Source organism: Molothrus aeneus, chromosome 6 (genome assembly GCF_037042795.1).
Source record: "Molothrus aeneus isolate 106 chromosome 6, BPBGC_Maene_1.0, whole genome shotgun sequence".
In the NCBI taxonomy this organism is placed as follows: Eukaryota; Metazoa; Chordata; class Aves; order Passeriformes; family Icteridae; genus Molothrus; species Molothrus aeneus.
The window spans coordinates 56,630,289-56,654,297 of record NC_089651.1 but is presented as its reverse complement, the minus strand read 5'-3'; the positions used below and the strand labels follow the sequence as shown (position 1 = coordinate 56,654,297).

Here is a 24,009-nt window from a genome sequence, read left to right as displayed (position 1 = left end):
GGATGCTGTTCCCAGCATCTGGCAGGAACATCTGTACAGGTTTTGAGCTCTTACAGGAAAGGAAAGGAAAGCATGCAGCCAAGAGCTCCCTCCCCATGGTGTGTCACTGCTTGAGCACTGGCCTGGGTGGAAGTGACACCTTGGTGTCCTTATTGCACTTAATGAGTACAGGTGGCTGCTTTCAGTCCAACCTGGACTACAGGAGTGTGAATCATGCTTTTTAACAGAGAAGGAAAGCCCCAGTTACTCATCACATCATGCACAATGACATCTCCACGAGGGGACAATGACAACCCCATGGGAGACGAACTGCTGACGACTCCATGAAGCAACATGTAACGCTCCCAACACGGATTTTGGAGGCAAAGTCCTTCAGAATTGCACCAGCCATTGCCAACCCCCCAAACTGGGCCTCCCTCAGCACACAGAGGCTGGGACAGCCCATCCACAGGCTGTGCCTCCAGGGCACCCATCACACACTCCACTGCTTTGTGCAAGGTACAAGCTGGTTCCACTGAACTTGCAATGGACAGTGCTGGGACATCAGAGTCAAAGCAGCACTAGAAACAGACCTGGAGACACTGTATTTGTTTCATGAACTTGGTATTTTACACTATTTAGCCACTCACTACACATTTAAACCACTCAAGCTGCACTTGAACTGTAATAGACATTCTGGGCCTGCCCAAATGATTTTCAAGGTCAGACTAATCCTGTTAACACACTCTCTCATTGTAAAGTGGCACAAAGTTACACCTGACTTGCAAGATAAATCTAAACAGAGATCCCTTTGCATGCCATGCAGTTCTACCTAGAATTAATATCAGTCATAGAGAAAGAAAAGCAGTCTGTCACAAAGGCAGAGGAATTAAGGCTAAAGCTTTCTAACAAAGCCAACCCCCATTATCCTGCTGTCTCTTTTACAGCATCACTTCATGATGCATTCCAGGAATTTTAACAAAGTCTGGCCCCCAGACTGAGCCTGAGTGGCTCAGCTATTCACCAGGCAGCCCTGGGCAGTGGCTGTGTGTCTGTCTACGCCAGCAGACCAAGTCAGGCAAGAACATTCAACACTTGACATCTTGGCACTTAAACTGTACCCACAAGGTCTGTGCAGACTCCTGCAGCAACCCTGTAACTCCCTAACCCCATAACCCCCCCATTCTTTCAGAATCCCAGGGTGGGACTTGTCACAGGAATGGCAAGCCCTGTTGTTTTGCAGGTGCAGGTTGTTCTTGCACTCCAAACCATGGCTGCAGAGTCATGGACTTGCACTTGTGTCAGAACAGCAGCTGCAAATTACAGCTGAAAATTCTGACAGAGGCAACTGCAGCTGCAGAGAACTAAAATGAGCAGGTGGCCTGACCACCAGGCTTTGGGAAGAGCTGTCCCCTACTGTGGCTTTTTGTTCTTTCTCCCCCCGCCTTTTTTTTTTCTCTAATTTCCCTAAGAAAGGGGCAGAAACAGGACAGAAAAAACTGTCATCTCCCAAAAGCCTCCATGAGTTGACACAACAGAAGCAATGACTTCTCTGGTTTTCTTATGAGCTTTTGGAGCTCTATGGGTTTGGATTTTACAATATGAAGAAGATATGTTCACTCTAAGATGTAGATTCATAATTGCCACTACTGCAAATGACGGTTTGTTTGGGTTTTAGGGAATTTTTTAGTTTTTCAGGAAGTGAATTTGTTTAGCCTAGTTTTCTAATGTTAAAAAATAGACGTAATACTGGTGTGTGTTTAGAATGCTCACTAATTATACCCATGTGTTTGATATACCTGATTCATAGTGATGCCTTGTAGTACATACATATTTTACTCCAGGCACTTTTGAAAACACAGGATCTTGATACAAGAGGTCATTTAAGCCATAGCCAGGGGGAATCCTTCTCTGAAGGAGCCACTGTGCTCTGCTGGGCTGGCCTCAAACTACACCAGGTAACACCTCTGAAGCTGCAATGGCAATTTCTGCTATGCATCTTGTGTACCTGGATTCAAACCAGTGGAAATGGAGAGGCAAAAACCCGCACCACACTCAGGGGCAGAGTCCAAAAGTCCAGCTCCAAAGAGGAGCTCAAACAAGATGCAGTGCAAAGCCTGCCCTGCTGCAGCACTGCAAAGCCAGCAGCTCCAGCCCAGGAGTGGAGAGGGGGTCTGAGCACAGCCCAAGGCTGGGAGATGCCAATGGGAGGCAGCTAAGAGGAGGGACAGAGCCTCTGACACCAACCTGAGGGACTCAGTGTGTGTGGGACCTGTGGGCACTGCAAGCCTGCTCCTGAAATGTGGCCCCTCCATGCACTGAAACCTGCAGGAGCCCCAGGCAGGAGCAGCACTCCAGGCAGGGCTCCCTCCCCCAGCACACTCACCACTCTCCCAGCCACCCACGATCATCCACGCACCTTGGACTACACACAACTACATCCTGACCAGTTATTGTCTCTCTATCTAAAGGCAGCTGCACACTGATAAATGTCCTCATGAAAGAGAGTGGAGGGGGATTTACTGCAGCCTTTTAACTTCAGGCTTTCAAACCTGCTCACATGGTTCCCAAGAAGCTGAACTATGGATGTTCTCTCCCTTGCTCAGACCTCGTGCAAAGTCTTTCTGCCAGGGGCAATAGGGGGGACAGGGGGAGAGCAACCTCAACCCCACAAAAATGGGACATGCTAATGAAGATACTGACAGAACCAGACACCACCACTGAGTGCTGCAAAGAGAATTTACATAATGTTACTCTAACAGTTCAGTAAAAATGGCATCAGTAAAAGGAGGCTTTCAAGAAATAAGTTACCCCCAAACACTCAGGGAGTGCAACCAAGAGAGTTTCTGTTAGTTTCATTTTGTTACATAAATCACCATTGTTATTATTCTTATTATTATTATTTCTTACCTTACGATGTTAAAAGAGCAGGAGAATACTTGAAATAAAAGGCTGTGCATGCACAATACCCACACAAATAAATTCCAGTGATCCACCCTAGCACCAGGCATGGTGCCCTTCCCTGCCCACTGAGCTGAGCCCTCCCTTTAGGAGGAGTAGGGGAATTCATCACCAAATATACAGTATATTGTCATGGAATGATACCAGGAAACAAACAATACTAACAGGAGTCTGAACGTGTCCTTCACGTCATATTAATCTACTGACAGTGAGGAAATAAAAGCTCAATTCACCCAGCCTGAGATCAAAACTGTCATGGCAATATTGGCAGGTTAGACCCTGATTCTTTAAATAGTACATTGCCTTTGTTAAACAAAAGTCATTCTTTTATTACATAATAGAGATTATAAATAAATGTAAAGTGTGCATGCAGTCAACTGCATATTATACAAGCAATATCTATGTTAATAATTGCTTTCTTTGGCAGGCCAGAATCCAGCTGGACATGCAATATTTACATATCAAAATCCTTAGTGTGTTCAAGTCATATTGGATGCAAGTGAAAATATATATGTATATATATTTACCGTATACACACACATTTATATATATATATGTATAAAGGTATATATACACCTCTGCATATATACTGTATACATATATACACATAGGTATATGCTAAAAGTGGATTTCATCTTTTTCAGATTCGGGTGATGCAGGCCTCGAAACACTAAAAATATCCTGACAGGGTATCTGGGGAGGGGACTGGGGTGATAAATGAGACTTGGGGGAAGAGAGCTGGGATACGTTCTTTTCAGACAATATTTTTAAAATTTCTGCCACCTGCTTCTCAAGGGCAGCCATCCTGCTGCTTAGCAGCTGGATATCTTCTTTGAGTTCGTGCTTGACTTCCTGCAGCGTGGTTTGTAAGGCCTGCTCAGGAATGGGGTAGAAAGGACACCTAGCATCCGCCTGGATGGGGCTGTGCTCCAGGGGGCTGCGAGTCTCACCAGCTTTATCCAAGCGAAGGTCACTTTTTGTGATTCCACTGTCACAAGAGTCTGTTTTCCTCAGTGGGTTTTTATTTACACCGTTCTCCGAGTCATTGGACTTGGGGTCATCGGACAGCAACCCCATGGACTCGGCCTTTGTGACATTGTTCCAGTCCTCCTTCTTCTCCTCGTGGGCGCCCATGGTGTTCTTCAGCCGGAGCCAGCCCTTCCCGTTCCCATTCTTCATCCTCATGGGGCTGTTCACCTTGAGGCATTTCTGCTCTCCGTTCCCGTTCGGCTTCAGCTCCATCACGTCGCGGTTGTTCTGCTTCACGGCCTCGCTGCTTTTCATGTAGGCCAGGGTGGTCTGGATGGGCGTGATCTGGGACACGGTGACCACGCTGGTGCCCGTGATGGAGGCCCCGTTCTGCACGCTCCTGCTTTCCACCTGCAGCTGGTTCCGCTCGGGGTCGGCGTGGGTGGAGCCCTGGTTGCGCATCTCCTTCTGCTGCTTGAATTTCTGGAAGAGTTTCCGCACGGGGTGGTCCACGGGGATGCTCAGGGTCACCTCGTTCTTCTGGCGCAGGCGCTCCTCTTCCTCCTTCTTGACATCGCTGATCTTCCTGAAGATGATCTGTGGGGGGATAAATCCACGACAGAGTCAGGACCCAAAGGACACCGCATGAAAATATTAATTTGAGATGGGTAAAAAGTCTTGAGAACAGCCATTTCTCTCTTTATTCTTAATTCTCATCTTCCTTTCCATCTTAATTTTTTGTAGTGAATTCAAATGGAGCTGATCAAGACACAGCAACCTTAATGTTAACCACTATAGACAGGGTACTTACACAGACACACACACACTTTCTTAACAGGATACATTAAAAGTGGGTTTCACCTTTTTTCCTGATGCAGAAGGTACTACTGCTTGAAGAACTAAAAATATCCCGACACCAACGGAAGGAAAGAAACAGAACAAAGAGAAGAAAGCCCTTGACAAAGAACCCAAATACTGTGATGCCAACCTACCCATTACTCACACTCATACCTGCTCTGTCACTATCTTTAGTACAGATCAAAAGGAAACAGTAATTCAGCAGGGACTACACAGCTGCAAGATAAATTCAATGTACACACACTTCCAGAGGCTGGAAAATCCCAGTTTGCTCAATTCTTTTTGGTTTTGCTGTTAGGGTTAGGGGTTTTTAGGAGTGTTGGAGGGTGCAGTTAGGTTCCCCATGGGCCACATGTGTGGCTTCACACACTTTACAAGTGTTTACTGCAGAATTAGTATGTCTAATATGTGTAGGTGAACTGGAAGCATCGTGGAGAAGCAGCAGAACAGGGCTGTGTGTGGCTCTAAATCCCAGCAATATCCACCATCTCATCATGCCATTTAATGCTGAGTTATTTCACCCAGCAGCATGTCTCAGGCTGCTACAGAAAAAGGAATCTGAGCCTCAAGCTGAGGGAGGAGGATCCACAGAGCAAAATCTTTTTGTTGATTTTCTGCATGTTACTCATATGATTTTTTTTTAATTTTTAGGTTCATCCAGTTTTCTTGAATGTGGGACTGGGAATCTGGGAAACTGGTTCTCTGTTTGACAACACTGCGAAAAGCAGCCTGTGATTAAATACAAATATGGACTGTGAAGGGATCGTGTGGTAAGAAAAGGAAAACAAAGCCCTTGAAATACACAAACAAAACTCTGTGTCAGCCAGCTGTAGGCTTTTGAAATATCAACTTGAGTATCCATATTTGAGAATCTATTTACTTTCAAGTCTCACATCTTCAGAAGTCAGCAGAGAAGTGCCACGATGGCAACAGATCTTTCACTGCATGAATCTGGGATGAGCTGGACTTCAAAGCTTCATTAGAGAGTTTTCAAATGCAGTAGATATCTCCTTGCCTGCTGCTGATAGGCACAGCTGCTTATAATAATTTGGTTAACTTGCTTATTAGAAGCCCAGTTAAAAAAATATAAACAAAACCAAGGGACAACCATGGAAGTTACTTTAATCTGACTACTCTGACCTAGATGCAGTGACACATTCCCTCATTTGGAGGCTCCCCTTCATTAGCAGCTGCCCTCATGGAGCTACTCTCTCTCTCTCTCTCTCTCTCTCAGGCCACTCTCAAGAGCAAATAATGGCAAGAGAAACTGCCCTTGATTCAAAATTGAGTGATCACATTTAATTGAAGCCACGCTCTCTAAAGGCACATTTGGAAGGTGGGTTGTGTGTGATGTTTTGTTTGTGCCTCTCTTGCCCCAGAGGGCAGCACAGCACCTCTGGCAGAAGATGCAGCAGTGAAAGCAAGCAGCTGCAAGGATGTGTCCCCAAGGAGTGTCTCAGGGGACATGGCTGGTTCCTCTCCTGGTGTCCCCGTTTGGCTGTGCTGCTGTGCCGAGTGCTGAGTCCCTGAAAACATCTGCAGGGGGGAAACATCCTCTACCCAATGCTTTACAAGGTTGTGCAGGGACAGGAAAATGAGAGTAGGCTTAGACTGGACCCCAGGAAGAAATTATTTACTGTGACCATGGTGAGGGCCTGGCACAGGGTGCCCAGAGCAGCTGTGGCTGCCCCATCCCTGGCAGTTTTCCAGGCCAGGTTGGAGGAGGCTTGGAGCAAGCTGGGATAGTGGAAGATGTCCCTGCCCACGGCAGGGTGATCTTTAAAGTCCCTTTCAACCCAAAGCATTCTATGTTTCCATTATTGCCCTGCTTTCTGGCCACGAATCTGTGTCACAGCTTGAGCCTCCTGCTCCCTGCAGGTGGCCTGTGCCTGGCAGCTGCTGTCCAGAGGCAGTGGGGGATGCTGGAAGGGAGGCAGCTCCAGCAGCCTGGCATGGGCCCACAGTGCTTCCCTGGCCAGCGTGGCACTGGATGTGCCATTGGGAAAGGCAGGAGGCACCTCTGACAACTTCTGTCCTACTGCATGTTTATAATAACCAGATTGACAGCAACAAAGACCACAGCAGCAGGTTTTGATTCCTCTCCCAAAGCTTGCACTTCATTGAAAATTACCCTCACCTCCCTTTCTCCCCCAGTCCAGTCTTGGTTCTTTTATCCCTCTTCTAGACTCAGTTTAAACCTTCCCCAGACAGAGGTTATCTCCCTGCACAGAATATAATTACCAGTGACTGCTGGTGCTGGGTTTGGCAGAAGAAAAGCCAAAACCTCTCTAATCTGACACCACCTGTACCTCACACTCCTGAAGTGTGTCCTTATAAAATTCAGGAAATTACTGTGAAGCTTTTTACCCCAGAACCACTTGGCCAGGTGTCTTTTGGATGGGTTGAGCCCAGTGGCAGAGGGGTCTGAGCATGAGTGCTGCTGTGACTCAGAGCAGAGCAAACACTTTGGGAACAGCAAAAAGGGATGATGGCCAAGGTGGCAAATGCCATCAAATACAGGATGCAAATCTGGTCTGCTGTGTGAGGCCAAGGACGCACTGACCACTCACAGCCATGAGCTTTACCCCATGGTGAAGCTTTATGGCCATGCAGTGGAGAAGACACACTCCCAAAGCCCTGCTGTCACCTCCTCAGAACGTGTCCTCTCAGCTTCCTGCAGGACACAAGCTGACAGAGCTCTTCAATGAGTTATTTCCCTTTTCTTCTCGTGGGACAGAAGATGCTCCAGCCTGGAATGGTTCTGGGCAGCTCCTTTGAAGAAGCAGATCTGCCACATGCTGATTAGGGCAGAAAATGCCCAGAGACTCAGAAATCCAGGGGTTAGCTGAGAGTCAAGAATTCAGGAGTGATCTGCCTCAGTGGAGCCCTGTTTCCAATGGAGCAAAGGTGGGGTGGTGCACAGCTCTGGGCCTACCCTCCCCTTGGCTCTCTATGTAACCTGTAGGTGTTCATAGCTGTTTGCTATTTTCTTTTTCACTCTGAAATGCATAACCAAGCAGACCCTCACATCCCAACTGACCATGTGGGGCAATGGCACTTTGGATGGAGACTGAGGTCTTGGTCTTCACTCTCCCACTGAACTACTCTGCCAAGGAAATCATTTCACCCCATGGAGAACTTCCCCCTCTTCCTTCTCCTCAACCAAGGAAGATGCACCCCTAGCACAGCAAGGATCCAGTTTTGGTCAGGAGTACTTGAGAGCAGTAGAATATGTACAAGTAAAAGAAAAGAAAGATCCTACACAGACAAAGAACTGAAGAAAAAAACAAAAAAACAAGATGTGAATTCTAGCACTAACAGGGCAATATTTATTTTTCATTACCAATTTTTTCCATATAAGGAGATTTTTCATGTGGCTGGATTTAATCTGCTTCCACAGTGGTTTAAACTAAACCAGAATAGTTAAAATGTGTTTACATTTACAAATGTTTACATGGAAACTTAATTCTATTAATGTCTAATAACTTTAACCAGCTTTTTTTCTTTATAAATAAGAATTGAAAAACCTCTCATGCAATCTGACATTTCTCTGCAGATTGAGAGAGCATTATTTTGAAATCTTTAATTGTATGAGCTATTAAATTTGTCCCTGACCCTTCTCAGAGAAGTCACACATAGGCCTGCCCAAATGCATGTCCCAGGATCAGTCACAATCTTCAAAGAAGAAGCTGAATTAAGTGTATAGAGTTTATTTCAAGGAGTAAAGAGTCACACTCCTCTCTTACACCAAGTTCTAAATTCATTAATATAATAGACATTAAGTGCAGGACTCCATTTCCTTTATGGATCAGATTGTGAAAGACTCTTCCATGTGGCACAAATTTTGTCCCAGGGGACCAGATTCCTGGGTTTCTCTTAGTGTATTTATTTTGGGAAGAAGGGGCAATAGAGATGACATTAATTACTGAGCTGGCAAAGATGAAGCAGAAGTTAACTGACATTCAGCAATGGGGACTGAAATACTCAAGTTATTTATGAGGCAGGTATGGAGGAGAAAACAGCAATTTGAGATTCTCCATCTGATCTCAACCTCAGCCTTCTTTCCCTCCCTTCCACACCAAGAGGTAACTGATGTGAGTGTGAACTCTGTCCCTTCCAAAGGGGGACCTTACCCCAGGTCCTGGCAATGGATGTGTCACTGCTGGAGCAGCTCCTGTGAGGTGCCAGCTCATATAACCAGCCCCAAAGCCAAGTGCAGATGAGGGCAACAGCAATGAGGAGTCAGGGAGGCAGCTCAAAGCTGAGACACACACACTGAATTAAAGAGTAAAGCTGTGGCCTTTTCAGGTGCTTTGAAATGCATCCCTTGTCTGCTGTCTTTTTTTGCAGCAGTACTGTGGAAATCATCCCTCCATGACCTTGCTCCATCCAGGAGATCTGCACAAAGATCCCTTAATAAGTGACTCCAAGGCAGGTACGTGAAGGGATTACAGAGCTGGTAAAAGTCTTGAAGAATTACAGGGAGTTCATAAAAAGTGGCAGCTGTTTGACCAGAGATCATCCTGTCCTGTGCTGGAACGTCCCATGCTGTTGTTAGTGGTGTTCAAGGTGTGCCTGCTCCTCTCCACAGAAATGCACAGAAAGGGACAGCCATGGATCCACAGGGAGCACAGTTGTCATGGTGATGGATGCAGTGTGTGTGCACTGACTGGGAGGGAAGGAGGGAGGGAGAGCCACACAAAGCCACCAAAAAGCAAAGATTTCACAGTGTGAAGAGCCTGTCCTGGGAGAATTGGTTTGACTCAGCTCACTGGACATTTCTGCAGCAGAAACACCACACTTCAGTCCCCACAGCCACATCCACTCAGTAACCACAGGTCACTCTCGTTACAGCACAGACCAGGCTGATGTCAGTGCTGATCATCTCTCAAAACTTTGTTTCAGGGGTAATTATCTTGTCTGATTCAATGTCTTGTAGGAGCCCCATCTCCCTTGCATCTGATTGTTCACAACCCAATGTATTTGTCCAGATCCCTGTATTTTTGTTCCTATTTATTACAGCAACTTCTGAGAGGGCATCTGAGATCAGTGAGATAAGAATCAGAGAACCACAGAATCATTAAGGCTAGAATGAAGATAATCAAGTTAATGGTTGATGATCTTGATTTATTCATCAGGTTAATAAATTTGAATAAATAGAGGACTCTTTTTAACCTGGACCCACCTGACAGCACAGGTCCAGAGCTGTACTTGAAAACACTGCAGATGGAGCAAGTGGGATGAGCAGACAAAGTGAGTTGGAGCTTCCCAAGTGATGGAGGCAGGATCTCAGGGAAATGCACCCTTCTTTGAACCACATTGCATAGCTGGCAGCTGGATTGCAGCTGGCTTAGACCCACCCAGCAGCTCCTTCACCAGCTTTCAGAGCCCACCAGAAGGATTTGGACTGGTCCACCTCCCCCAGGAATGTCTAATTCCCATTCAAAAAGGGAATTAGAGTGTCCTCACAAGGTGTGTTGGCCTTGGCTTGCTTTTATATAAGCCTTTTTTTTTTTTTTTTTGGAAATAGGAGAGCTGCCTTCCCTTGCCTTCTTGGCCTGAAATTACAATTACACAAGCTTAGCCAAAGCTGGCAAATGGATTTTAAAAGTTTTGAGTGGTATAACTAATATCCAATACTGCAATAACACAGATCTCATTTTCTTTGGAAATAATGCTACAAGGCTGTACAACATAAATTTCCATAAAGATGTCTGCAAAAAATACTATTAATTTTCACATCTTGGAGTGCACTGTACAAAAGTAATTTACATTTTTGTCATGCTAATGTGGAAGGCAGATTTATGTCAGATCCAGGATTTAGACAGACACAGGATACCCCAGCAGAGACGTGTGTGCTATTTCCTGCTTCTGAAAATACATAATACATAAATACATAAATACATTTCCTGCCCCATAAAATACACCCAATTTCCAGAGCACAGACACTCGGAACAGGGCTCACCTATAAAGCCTCTGTCTGCATCTGAACTCACCCTCCAGGAGCCCTGCACAGCAGAGAGAGGAAGACAAAGGCACTTGGAAGGTGTGAGTCATTTCTTTCACCTGCAGCTGGATGTTAAAGCAGGTCAGACAAGCTGTACCCTGAGCTGCCTGCTTGTCTCTGGTGTCTGCACAGCCAGCTCCGTGCCTGTCGCCTCTGAGCAGACACCCTCCATGGATGGTGGGGGTGGAGGATTCAAATCCCCACCCGGGGCAGTGAAAATGTCAGGGTTTGGTGCAGAGTGTATAAAAAAGCCTCCTGTAGTTATTCTCTGTGTATGCATGTGTGTTTTGCACCCTTCATCTGGTTTTATTTCCACCCCAGGCTGTTGGGATATTGCCAGTTCCTGGCTGGGATGAATTCCCCACAGCCTCAGGGCCCAGCCAGTCCTTACAGACAAACTTTATTCTCCCAAAAGCTGCAGAGGGAGGACAAGCCATGACTGCCCAGGAGACCCTGCCAGCCTGGTGGCTCTCAGTGAGAGCTTGTGGAAAATCAGATGGAGCATCCCAGACCCTCTGAGCCCATCAGAGCAATGGCCTGGGAAGGGTTTGCTGGGTTTGGCAGTGCCAGTGGTGGGAATGATCCCAGCAGGATCTGTCCTACAACACCTGGAGTGGGATGAGCTTTGCAGTGCAAAAGGGGTGGGTGTGCAGAACAGACACATCTCAGGTGGTCTCCAATTTTCTGGAGGAAACCCACCCCTTCCTCCTTGTTCTCACTACACTTCCCAGGAAGACCTTCCAGCAGGGAAATGGAGATGCCCTTCCCACAGCCCCTGGGAAACTGGAGACCACCTGAGATGTGTCTGTTCTGCACACCCACCCTTTTGCACTGCAAAGCTCATCCCACTCCAGGTGTTGTAGGACAGACCCTGCTTGGATCACTCCCACCTCTGGCACTGCCAAACCCAGCAAACCCAGCAAACCCTTCCCAGGCCATTGCTCTGATGGGCTCAGGGAGCTCTGGGATGCTGCATCCCTCAGTCCTCGAGGACTGGTCCTCTCTAGGAGCCTTTAGCTGTCAAAACAGGGCATATCTGGGATCCTCTTTTCTGATATTCTGCAAACTAGGCCAGTCAAACCCAATTCCTAATGTATAACCCTTGGTGAAAAGGCTTGCTCCAAAATGAACGCGTTTTTAAAATCTAGGCAGGTCCCAGAGAACTAGACTCACTATTAATACTTGATGTTAAAATGCTTTTAAATCTTATTTTTCAGATTTTCTTCTTCAGAAAGCTCCCAAGACATTACTAATACCTGATGCTAAAATGCTTTTAAATCTTATTTTCCAGATATTATTTTTAAAAAACCAAAAAACCTCCATTATATTAAAAAATCTTCCTTTTTTGTCTAATTAAAAAGTGAATTTAAAAAGTCAAACTATGAAAGACTAGACAGAAATGGATTAACAGGAAATGACCCCACACAAGCCTTTAGGCTGCTTCCCCTAATTCACTCCTGCAAATCTCCATAAACTCATAGCTCACTTTATTAATCTGCACTCCAAGGATGCAGAGTAGATGGTTTGAAATGATGGCTTTATTGTTCTTCTGCTCTGTACACTCCTCAGATAGCTTCACTTTGATGTGAAATTCAGCCTCAAAAACAAACTGCTCTAACAACTCTTTTAATTGCTCTCCAGTAAATTCCCCTTAATCCTCCTGTCCCAGGAACTGTTCTGTGTTAAACCACTGCTCCATCTGCATGTGAGAAAGGAATCACTGTCCTTGGCTGTGCAGTGAAAATGACTGACTGCTGAGCAATTAGTTAATCTCCAGGATAGGGATGTCTCACTAAACAGTCTTTCATGCTGGATTTTGGAGGAAAAGAAGATTTCTGCAGGTTAGTCTTCCAGCTGCTTGAAAGAAACAGTAAATAATAGTCTTTCTGCAAATCTCCATTGATCCTCACTTCACAGACACAATAACATGCTACAGCAAAAGCTTCCTACCAAGCACATTTTAATTTTTCTTTGGAGAAACTGTATTCACATACATTCTTCCTCAGCAACTATTGAATTGACCTGCAAAAGATGTGAAGATTTCCAATCCAAGTAACAAAGTGATGTCGCTTCAAGGAAATGAGAATTATTTCCATGACGCTGAAAAAGCCCTTTTAAGGGATATTTAGTGGCATTTTATGTGCAAGGAAGAGGTTCATTCTTTTATGATGACTTAGTAAAGATCTTTGTCCCCCAAATTGCTCATCTAAAGAAAAATCAGGACATGTAATGAGGGAGACACCCTTCAGAAAAGCACAACAACAGCCAATAACTGATTTCCAAAGTCCAGAAATTCCATCATCTCCTTGCTGCTTGTCCTACTGTTTAGAAATTGATTACTGTAGGTCAAATTTTAATCTGATTCCATTTCATGTTCACAATCAACACTCACAGCACCTGAGTACTCTTGCAGAGAGACATCTGTGCACGCTGGCAGCCAATTAGACTGATCTGCATTTGTGAAAAATCATGAATATTAAGAAGAAAGTGGTTGAGAGCTTGACCCATCCTCTTTATACTTGGTATGGATCTGAAGTCATCCTGGTTTCATTTAAAACACGTCTGGATGCAAGAAGAAAGAGGAGAGAAGCGGGCAGAGATCCAAGTCTCATTTGTCACATCCCTGGAGCATCGTGGCCAAACACACAGAGCAGCAGGCTGGGATTCACAGGGATGGATTATCCTGCTGGCCTGACCTTCAGCCAAGTGGGAAGTCCTGGACAAATCACTCTTCATGTCTCCATCTCCCCCGGTGTAAGACAGGATAATAACACTGCCCTCATTTCCCCAATTAACTGGAAATCCCTCTGTCACTGCTAACTATTTACAACTGAGAGACTAAAACCCATGGCTGACAGCAGAGAGAGGTCACTGTGCTGGCCTGTTGCCAAAACTGAGGCAATTCATTAAAAAAAAAAAAACAAAACAAAAACCAGGCACAGAAAGAATGCACATAGGTGTCCTCAGGGTTTCAGCTCAAGATCAAGGGCCAGGGCACTGCTGCCCTGAGATGTTTAGGGCAGTGCACAATGGATGTACAGTGCTACATGAAGTCCTGGTCTCATCCCCTGAGACATCAGTCTCAGATTGATTAAAGGCACTGACACCTTCTGACACCTACTCTGCAAAGAAGGATCACTCAGATCACTCAGCTGGCCTGATGGATTCTTTAATCAGTGTGGTTACACCTTCAGCCAAGTGTGGGCTGAGCTATGGAGTCAGATTTCCTAAAGAAATGCCAACACCTTCTCCTCCCTTGGCAAAATTATACAGTTTTCCACCAACTACAAGAGTGTTATCTGAGAGCAGCTCAGTTTCCTCTTCTGTTCTTTCAGTCACTCAGGCCTGAGCTCCTCCTGCCCAGAGATGCCTCCACTTGCTCATATCCCAGGGGAAAACAACTCATGGATTTCTTGTTCTTCAGCAGGTTCAGCTGTTGTCTCTGATGTCTGCCGGGCTCTCTCTGTCTGCTTGGAAAAAGATGCTGAAGAAGGGCACTGTGCTCCTTTGGAAGTGGGGAGCTTTGCCACTGTTTTTAAATGAGACTGGAATTGGAATTGATTGCTTATTTTTGCTGCTTTTTCACTCAGTATTTTCTGTTTTCTTTGCTGTAACCAAACAGCAGATGCTTTAGCATGTTGCAGAGCAGACAGATTCAGAATGATTTCTGCAATACTATCCAAGTGAGCAAAATGCTCCTTCCACATACAAAATCATTTCAATCAATAAACCAGAAAGGCTACTTTGTTTATGAATGTATGGTGGGTTTCAACCAGGGTCTGTTGCTGCTTGGCCTTGTAGGATCAGTCTGTTGGAGAGTGAAGTATTCATCTGTGTGGCCTCAGAAGGACTGTGACCATGGTCACAGCTCCTCTTGGGCTCCTGTCACAACTGGAAGCCCAGCTTTAGCCTCCTAACTCCTTTTCAGGACCCTAAATCCTACACTGAACTCAATAAAAGGACAAAACTGGATTTGGGAGCTGAAATAATGCATTGAATCAGAGTCTATTCTGTTTTCTGTATATAACACAGAGTTGGTTAAACATGGGGAAATTGAGCAGAGGACAATTTGAGCCTGACTGCTGCAGTGTAACTATTACTGAGCAGTGTCTTGTGGGGACCCCTGTTCCCTCCCACTGGTTACTTTTATCCACTTTGGGATTTAAACTCAGGCCTTCCTTCACTCCCTAACACCCCTCCCATGTAAACAAGTCTAATCTGGACTGGTCCTTTTGTGGGTGAGTAAACGACTTGCAGATGTGCTCTTGATAAAGAATATCACATATTCATCTCTCCTTCCCCTTTCTCTTTTCTTCCTTGCAGATGCAATTATTAGAGAGCAAAGGGCAAGGGAGATATTTATCCTATTTCTTTATCAGGCATTAAGGCAGAGGGAAAAGCAGATTTCTCTTGACAGAATTTCTTTTTTTTTCCATTTTGCAGATGCTTCTTTCTCCTGCAAGAAGGGAAGCTGAGGTACTTACAGAGGGAGAAAGAGGAGCCTTGCAGATGGCTAAAAATCCAAGCCCATTAGACCCAAGATCTTTCACAGAATGTGGAAGTGAATCCCAGCAAAGACAGCCTCCACCCACCCCAACCAGACCATCTCATGACTTTTAGAGAACCCCACAGATGTAAGGAGATGGTGACATGTGGCACCACGTGGCACACTAGGGCCATGCTGTCCCCACCAACCCTGCCTGCACATCACCATTAGGTACCCCAGGGTTTAGGAGCCAGAGGGAGCTTCCCACTGCCTCCCAGCCCAGCTGAGGGGTGCTGTGCTCACTGCCAGAGAGTTTCCTCTTCCACAGCACAGCTCCCAACTCCATTAGGCAGCCTGGGTCCTTGCAAACTTATATTGACTGGCTGCTGGATCAATATCTGCTATTGGCACTGGCCTAATGAAATGTCAGTCAGCAGCACTGCCAATTGATCCACACTCATCTGTGCTGCACATTAGTCACTGTCTCTGCATTTTACCGGAGATGATTAAAAGAAGAAAACAGCCTTCAGTTCTCCCAGGATCTCCTAAGGGGGCCACGCTCCTGGGCAGGGAGAGGGAAGCACAGTTCAAAGCCTGCAGATGACAGCAGGGTGGTTTGAGCTTGGGGCACACTGCAGAAACAGGGGAAAAGTGCCAGAAGACTTTACAAGTTGCTCTTCAGCCTGATTTAACTTGGAGCAGAAAATCAATCATCAATAATAATATGCAGCACTAATGCAGCCCTCCCCTCTCCCTGCATTGGAGGAAGTTGGATTTACGTAGCTGCCATTGGTGCCAGAGGCCAGCACCAGGGCACAGAGAGGTCATGCATCACTGGCCCAGGGTCACTGAGCTGCTCAGTGGATAAGCTGGGGGGATGGAACCAAGGTTTCCAACCTAAAGCCCCTAAAGTAGGGAAATCCATACTGCAAAAAGATTAAGCATACAAATATATTTTTTAGAAGTAAAAGAAGATTATTAATATAATAACAACCTTTCTTTGCACCACTGTCCTGTCTGGTGTGTAGAGTTCTGGATTTGAAATAATTGAAAGGGCTCACCTTTAATTGCAGTTAATTGCTGAAATAAAATCCAGACCAGGACAACTTACTGCTGCTCAGGTTTTTGTTGGAAGAGGGGTGAGGAGGGAGGCAGAACTATTTCTGTTTACTTAGTGACAAAGGTTGTGCTTTTATTCCAATGAAAAATATAAAAATCTTCATGTTTGGCTTCTGGCCAGCCCTGTTTGTGCAGTGTTCCTGCACATCCCCAGCACAAAGCCACTCAGAACACAGGCACAGAGGATTTGCAGAATTTGTGTTTTCTTCTCTGCATTTTTGCCTCTTATTGCTTTTTGCCTGAAGACTAAATGGTCTCACTAAATGCCTAAGAGAGTCTCTCCATTTACAAAGTAATACATCAGCAAAAGAATTGCAAATTGTTCCCCAAATATACTACTCTCTGCTGTCTGCTTTAAGTGGAAATTTAAATTAATTGGAATCATTATGGCTTTCTTTTTTAACTTAAATATTACTGTACCAGACTATAAAGTGCCTGGAATTTAATCTGAAGTCTTCAGACCTGAAAAAAGCGTTTTGCAACGGAAAGATTTTTGATGTTTTTCCAGCTATATCCACTGGCCCAATAAAAAATAACACCCATTGCTATCAGCCTTGCTTCTGACGTTGAGAACATTCCACCTGGCTTTCAGAAACTTTGGTTTTATATGGAATGTGCAACCAGCTACTCTGTTGACTTCATCACTTTCAAGGTTTTGTTAATTTATTGAAAAGCTTTTACAGCAGGAGCTTCAATTAGAACAATGAATTTCCATTGCCATGCAAGGTAGAACACCCACCATCAGTTTTGTTTGGAAGTGCTAAGTCAGAAATGAAGAAATCATTTTGAAAACCCAAATGGAAGGGACAAGGGGCAGCCTCTGTACCTAGAAGAGCCAAGACACCAGGTTGTATTACAATATAGGGAGGTAAAAAATGCTGCTCAGTCACTCTCAGATATCCCTCACCTCAACCAGGGCTAGTAACAGAGACCAGTTTAGGGGAGAGAGTCAATGACTCCACATCCAAGCTAGCTGAAAAACATTCCAGTATTCCTGACTGGAGCAGATTTACACTGCTGGATGGGCAGTCATTTGCTTCTTTCCCATTTGCTTCTAGATTCCAGTCAAGGACCTGACCTTTTGGGGCTAAAAGTGAGGGGCTGCCTATGTCACAGCAGGTGGAAGGGCACCAGGACTCCTTTTGTCCCACAGCAGTGTCCCCCTGCACAAAGGCAGGACCCAGGAGGATGAAGCCAGGCTCTTCTCAGTGGTGCCAAGCAGGAGAAAATGGGCAGAAACTGATGCACAGGAGTTCCACCTGAACAGGAGGGAAAAACTTCTTTCCTATGCAGTGACTGAGCACTGGAACAGGTTGCCCAGAGAGGGTGTGGGGTAACCCTCACTGGGGACATTCCAGAACCATCTGGACACACCCTTGTGCCCTGTGCTCTGGGATGGCCCTGCTGGAGCAGGGAGGTGAGACGAGATCCCTTCCAACCTGAACCATCCTGGGATTCTGTGATTCTCTGATCAGGCTGCACTCAGAACTGCTCTCATCTCTCTCTGTGTTCAAGCCTGAAGCTCACACTGCACCATGGTTCTGCTCTCAGCCAGCCAATCATGCCAAAATTACCTCAGTTATTTCTTTTCCCATACAGCCTATTGCCAAATCAGAGAAGACTGAAGCTGTCTAAACCAAACTCAGCCACTGTTCACTCCCTTCCCACAGATCTTTTGGATGAAACCTAAGTTCAAATGACCACTGATCATACCCCAGAGCCCACCTTACCCATGGGATGCCCTGCAAGGGAAGCCATAGGGATGCTGCCAGGGAGAATGAGCTGGGACAATTCAGCAACATCTCTGCTTCTCAACTCAGAGACACAGCACAAAATCCACTGGCAGGGTAACCTGACAATTCTTTTCATTTGAAATCAAGACTTAGAAAGGATTAACACTCCTGAAAGACAGGGTCAGCCCACTGTGCAAGAGATCTGAATTAACTCAGTTGAACCATTGGAAAATCCAAATTTGACAGGAAAAGAAGACCAAAAGGTTATTTAAACTTTTAATATCTACTTCATTTAACTACAGAAAGTTTGGTGAAATAACCTTAAAAAGTATCCCAGGGATTCTTCAAGTGAAACATCTTGCCCAGCAAGAGCAAAGCTTTTCCCAGTTGGGAGCTCTTGGTTGGCAGTGTGTGATTAAGGAGTGCTGGCTGTTGGAACATGCTGAAATTGCCTTTAATATGATGACAGTCACTGCTTCAGTGGGGAGGAACCACTTGGGGAGAAAAAAAAAAGGCCCCAGACACAAGCATGCAAACATTAAGGAGGATGCTGTCAAGAAGAAATATACCATGAAGAGGATGTGCTGCTTTCACCTAAAACTTCTTCCTTTAGCCTGAAGTGTCTGGCATAGCTCTGCCTCTGAGGGTGCTTTAGCTCAGGAGACTGAAGGAATTACAGCTTTTTAGAGGCATTTGTAATTGTCAGCAGAGCAGGGGCCTTCTATTTATGGCAGGATCAAATTAAATTAATTTTTAGAGAGCAAAGATGCCATTTCAAAGATTTTGCTGATGTTTCCTCATACTTGAATGCGCACCAGAGAAGAGCTCTTCCTTCCTGGTGCAGAGTCAAGGGAAATCACCCACAGCTGGGAAAGCCAGGAGGAAAGCTACCCTACCACAGCACAGACACACAGCATCAGCCATGTGAAAATTCAGAGTGCTGCTCCCTGCAGCCCCTTGTGCAGAGATGGAGCTGCTGATGACAGCTGTGGCAGAGCCACTCCTGGACAGCACCACGGGGCTGCCTCTGTGACACTCAGCCCCTGAGGATGAAGTGCTCTCCCTGTCCCCAAAGGGAGCACTGCATGTTTTCCCAGCTCAGGAGATGTCACTGAGGCACTTGGCACGTGGGAACTCTGCAGAGCCTTGCATTTATTTCTGAAGGGCACCCACAGGAAGAAGAGGCAGCACAAGGGAGTTAGCTGGTGAGGTTATGGGGATGGCATGAACAGATGGTGTGGTGAAGAGCCATTTCCTTCCCACTTGCACACTGACTACATTAAATCAATCCCTGGGCTTTCATGGCAATGAGCTGAGGGTGTGCAGTGAGGGGTTTTAACAACCTGACCATCTCCTGCTTGTGGGTATCATTCTGTTGGGTCTCCACTCTTTATTTACTCTCAGGGAAGCTCCTTCCATTTTTCTCACGTGCTTCTTGGTGATCTTCCCTGCCATCTGTATGGCAGCCATTGCCTCTTTGCCAGCTGTGGATCTCTGTAAAGCTCACCAGCAGTGTTTTTGTTCCCATCCATGTACTCAGGCACTGACACAGGATGCTCCATAGGGGCTGAGCCTGCTGGTTTTGCAGCCTTTGCTTATCTCATTGCTCCAGACCTAAACAAATTAGTTTGTAATCCTCAGTATTGTATGCTCTGGAAAACCTGGCTTTAAAACTGATCAGAAATTACTTCATGTAAAACTGGAGTCAATCTCCTCTTCCTGTCTGGGGCCAGAAGAAAACCCTGTACCTGCACAAATAACAGGTCTTTGCAATCAATAATATTGATGATTCTGTATTTCCCTATTTTTGGCCATGCTTCACCCTGTTTACACACAGTTTGTATTGCTTTCTACCACTCCCTGTGCACACACAATTAATGAAACACCAGCTGGTGCAAGATAAACACTGCTGCAGGGATGTAAAAAGACACTACACAGAAGTACAGATCTCTACCTCTGTTATTTTCCATCTCAGATGCTGTGTTTGCCTCCCAGAGCTCCTTCTGAGCTCAGAAACTTTGGGTAAAGCATCTCCATGGTTTTCTCTTTGAATTTTTTTTTTGTCTAAGATCCAAAAAATCCAGCTAACTCCAAGCCTCCCACACAAGACAGCAGTTCTTCAGTCACCTTCTCCCAGGAAAGCCTTGTCCAGGAGGCTGACTCTCCTCAGTGGGGTTTGTCACTCACCTTAGATGCTGGGGTGTTGGGAAGGATGAAAGTTTGATAAGAAAGTCTCACAGATATGTATGTTTAGCAGAAAGATTTTTAAATGTAGAGTCTGATGAAGGAATAGAGATGGAAGCAAGTTTTGATATAGAGGAAAAGAATTGCTGAGCCAGTCTTACTGGATAGCCAAGAAGGCAAAGGGTGTGTTAGTTAGAAGGAGTTTTAATGGCTTAGAGCAAAGGATAAACTCACCTCAAACAAGAAGATGTTTTTACCAAGCAGAAAGAGAGCACAGGCAAAGTCAGCAAAGTTGCAAGTGGGAAAAAAAACTGTCCGAATTTTCCACTGCAAGAAAACTGAAAAACAACTTCTAGCTTAAACTGTAATGTACTAACTTTTAGTGATTGGAGAATAGCAACATGAATATGGTAATTATAGGAGTTATGATAGGCTATAGATAAAAGTTCAGGTATGGATTGGTTCTACTGTATTGAGATGCTCAGCAAAGAAAAGTTTATAATGCATTTGTAACCTAAACTAAGGGTGTCCAGGCCTGCCTGCAGCTGGAGCTGACAGCTGTAGGCACAGCTCTGTCACCCACAGCCCTGGACTGCTGTAACTCTTGGATGGAATAAACTGCACTTTGAAGAGCTGCCTGGAGTCCCACATCTCTCATTCAGGCTCTTACACTGGGGGACAAATGTACAACTGTGTTGGATGTCAGCACCATGAAGGTGCTCACAGGGCTGCAGCACCTCACCTGTGATGACAGGCAGAGAGAGCTGGGCTTGCTCAGCCTGGACAAGGCTCCAGGGACACAGACCTGAGAGCCCCTTCCAGCATCCAAAGGGGCTACAAGAGAGCTGGAGAAGGACTTTTGACAGAGGCATGCAGTAACAGGACAAGGGGAAGTGGCTTTATCCAGCCAGAGGGCAGGTTTAGATTAAATTTAAGGAAGAAATCTCCCCTCTGAGGAGGATTTGTACATGTTGCCCAGAGAAGCTCTGGCTGTTCCATCTCTGGAAGTATTCAAGGTCTCAGTGGATGGGGCTCAGAGCAACCGGCTGTAGTGGAAGGTGACCCTGCCCATGGCAGGGGGTGTGGAAATGATCTTTAAAGCCAAACTGACCCAAACTATTCAGTGATTCTTTAATTCTGTATTCCACCATGGGGCAGGGCTGATCTATGGGGCCAGAGCATCTTGTCCTCAAGAAGGCCAGCAAGGCTAAAGAAGGTTATTGGGGTCTTGCAAGCACAGTCTCTGTCCTGGCAGATTCCTGACCATCCCCATTAGCAGCTGCTGACATGTTGGACTGAATTTGAGCCCAACTGGTCTGGCAAGAAGCTCTTCATGGGACACATACTACAGAATTTCTAACAAATGCTTAAAGTTACAGCTGATGGTTCATCAGGCTCAGCCAGGCATCTGTTTGGGACATTAATGCATGGCTGCACTGAGCTTGTAAATTCTTATTCATGGACTTTTGTAGAACTCCTTAAGGTTGTTGGCTGAGTCCTTCATGGAATGGGAGCAGGGACAATTATCCACACATGAAAAACATGCATGATTCAGTTCATCCATTTATATTTCTAGTGTGGCCTTCCTTGGCAGGATGGCCAATACAGCCTGGGAGAAGGATGGTCATTCATAGCTGAGCTGCTCTGACCAACAACTGCCCCATTTAAAAATGGATTTACCTCAGATAAATGATGGAGATGGAAATTCACTACAGTGGCATCAAGTCAAGGAAGGCAGAATTGGTGAAAATAGTGAGGTTAGACAAGAAATTAATAATGGAAATGACAGGATGCTGCTCTGTTAGGGTCAGGGACATGGACAAGGAAAAGTGGATGTCTGTGCACTGAGAGGGAAGGAGTGGGCATGAATGGAAAAGCAAATTTAATCATAATAAAAAGGCTTTCATTTCATCTGATCAGTTAGAAATATCCTGATTAGAAATGGCTGTTCTTTGCTGCTGTCATGGGCTGGCTGCTTAGGTCCCCATTTTCACATTTTTAAGGGAGTGTGAAGTGTTTTGGGCTCTCAGAAGAAGCCAGAGCCTGTTCCTGAGGTAACTGGAGTGCTGTTCATAATAAAAAAGAGGACAATGGACTGCTTCCAAAGAGACATGTACTCAGAGAGCACAGAGAGGAAAAGTCCCCCTGCTCTGCAGGTACAGTGACTGATGGAAATTTAATACAGGAAACAGTTATAGAACCTTTTTGGCAGCTGAGACAGCTTTGTGGAGTACTAATAAAAAATCTGATATTCACCCAGAAGTCAGAGGGGAGGTCCCAAAGTTCAAAATATCAAAAGATCACTGACAGTTTAATTAAGAGTTGAGAGAATCAGAGGCTTTTATAACTGCTCACACTGTGCTCCTTTTTTTAACAGTAACCTACAACTAAAACCTATATTATGGTTTTGCTATCTTCAAGAAGGGAAACAAATTAAGAGCTAGGGCTGTAAGCTCTGAGAAATAAAAATATGGGGAAAAAACAAATGAATAATATATATTCCTTCCTAAAAGCACAGAATATTTTTAGCTTTCAGTAAGTTGCTCAGAAGTGCAATAATAGGGGACTCAGCTTATTTCAGGTGCTTCCCAGAATGTCCCTGTCCCTCCTGACAGCTATGCCCACCTCTGGAATATATTTAAGCATCTCCTGAATTTGTTCCTCCAGAGTTTCTTTACATGGGACCTAAACTGAGCCAGCTTGCTAATCACAGCCACTGGCAGACAATTAAAAAAGGCACAGTCAATCAGCCATCATCAAGTTGGAAGTGACAGGCTGGGTTTTATTTTTAACTAAAACTAGTGGGATTTATGCAACCTTTCCCACAAAGTTCCTCTTGCACTTTGTTTGCAATTTAATACTTTCCTACATGCACTGTAGGAAGCACTGAAAGCAAGGTAAATCTGGGATTTTCAGGACTGCAATGATTATTGTGTGCTGAACAAGCACATTTGGGTATTATTGCATCTGTGTAGTGTGAGCTGAAAAATAATAGATTAATGGATTTATACTTGCATTGAAAAGAAAGGCCTTACACAGGGAGTTTTATTTAGCATTTGAGAAGCTATTTATTTATTTATTTGAGGAGGCTTTTTGTTCAAGCCAAGGCAAAAACCTAATAAATAAAATCAGTGCTGTCTCCATTGCAAAACTGCTGTGAAATTGTTACTGATCATTTCTAGGTGGGTCAAAATGGATCCCATTTTGGGCAGAGCCAGATAACTCCCACTTGGATGAATGCTCAAGCTCTGCCTGTGCCTTGTGAAGCCCATGGGGATCCAGTGATATGATCGAAGTGAACAGGCAGAGGTTCTCTTTCCCCATCCATGGCTTTGGGTGCATTTCTACCTGCATTCCCAATCTGGCAGAAATAAGGTTTAGGGAATGAGAAGTCTGGGGTAGAAGCTCATTTTATACCTTCAAGTCATATTTTGCTGTTGCTAAAATGTCTGGTGTTCAGCTCCAGGGAGCAATGACAGAATAAACCATCTCAGTTTTTTAACATCTCCCCGTTTTCATGAAATTATCAGGTTGAAAAAAATCATAGATTTACACAGTAATTAGACTCAGCAGCCCCTGCAAGAAGAAATCCATTGCTCTGGAATAATTGTTTGGAGGGGTGTGAGGTAACCTCTGTCCCCACTTTCTGTGTGAATCCTGCCTGCTGGTAAAAGCTTCCTTGACTGGAAATCAAAAATGAAATGGCAACGTTC

The 24,009-nt window shown here is 45.1% G+C and overlaps 1 protein-coding gene across 1 annotated transcript in view; it reads right to left on the bottom strand.

The window, feature by feature from the left end:
- Positions 1-3,112: 3,112 nt before the first annotated feature.
- KCNH5 (potassium voltage-gated channel subfamily H member 5) overlaps positions 3,113-24,009 on the bottom strand; it is a 150,238-nt gene continuing 129,341 nt past the window's right edge. Inside the window, exon 11 of the mRNA XM_066551915.1 lies at positions 3,113-4,506. Coding sequence (XP_066408012.1) covers positions 3,559-4,506 — 948 coding nt within the window. The 3' untranslated portion in view covers positions 3,113-3,558. The remainder of the gene's footprint in view (positions 4,507-24,009) is intronic.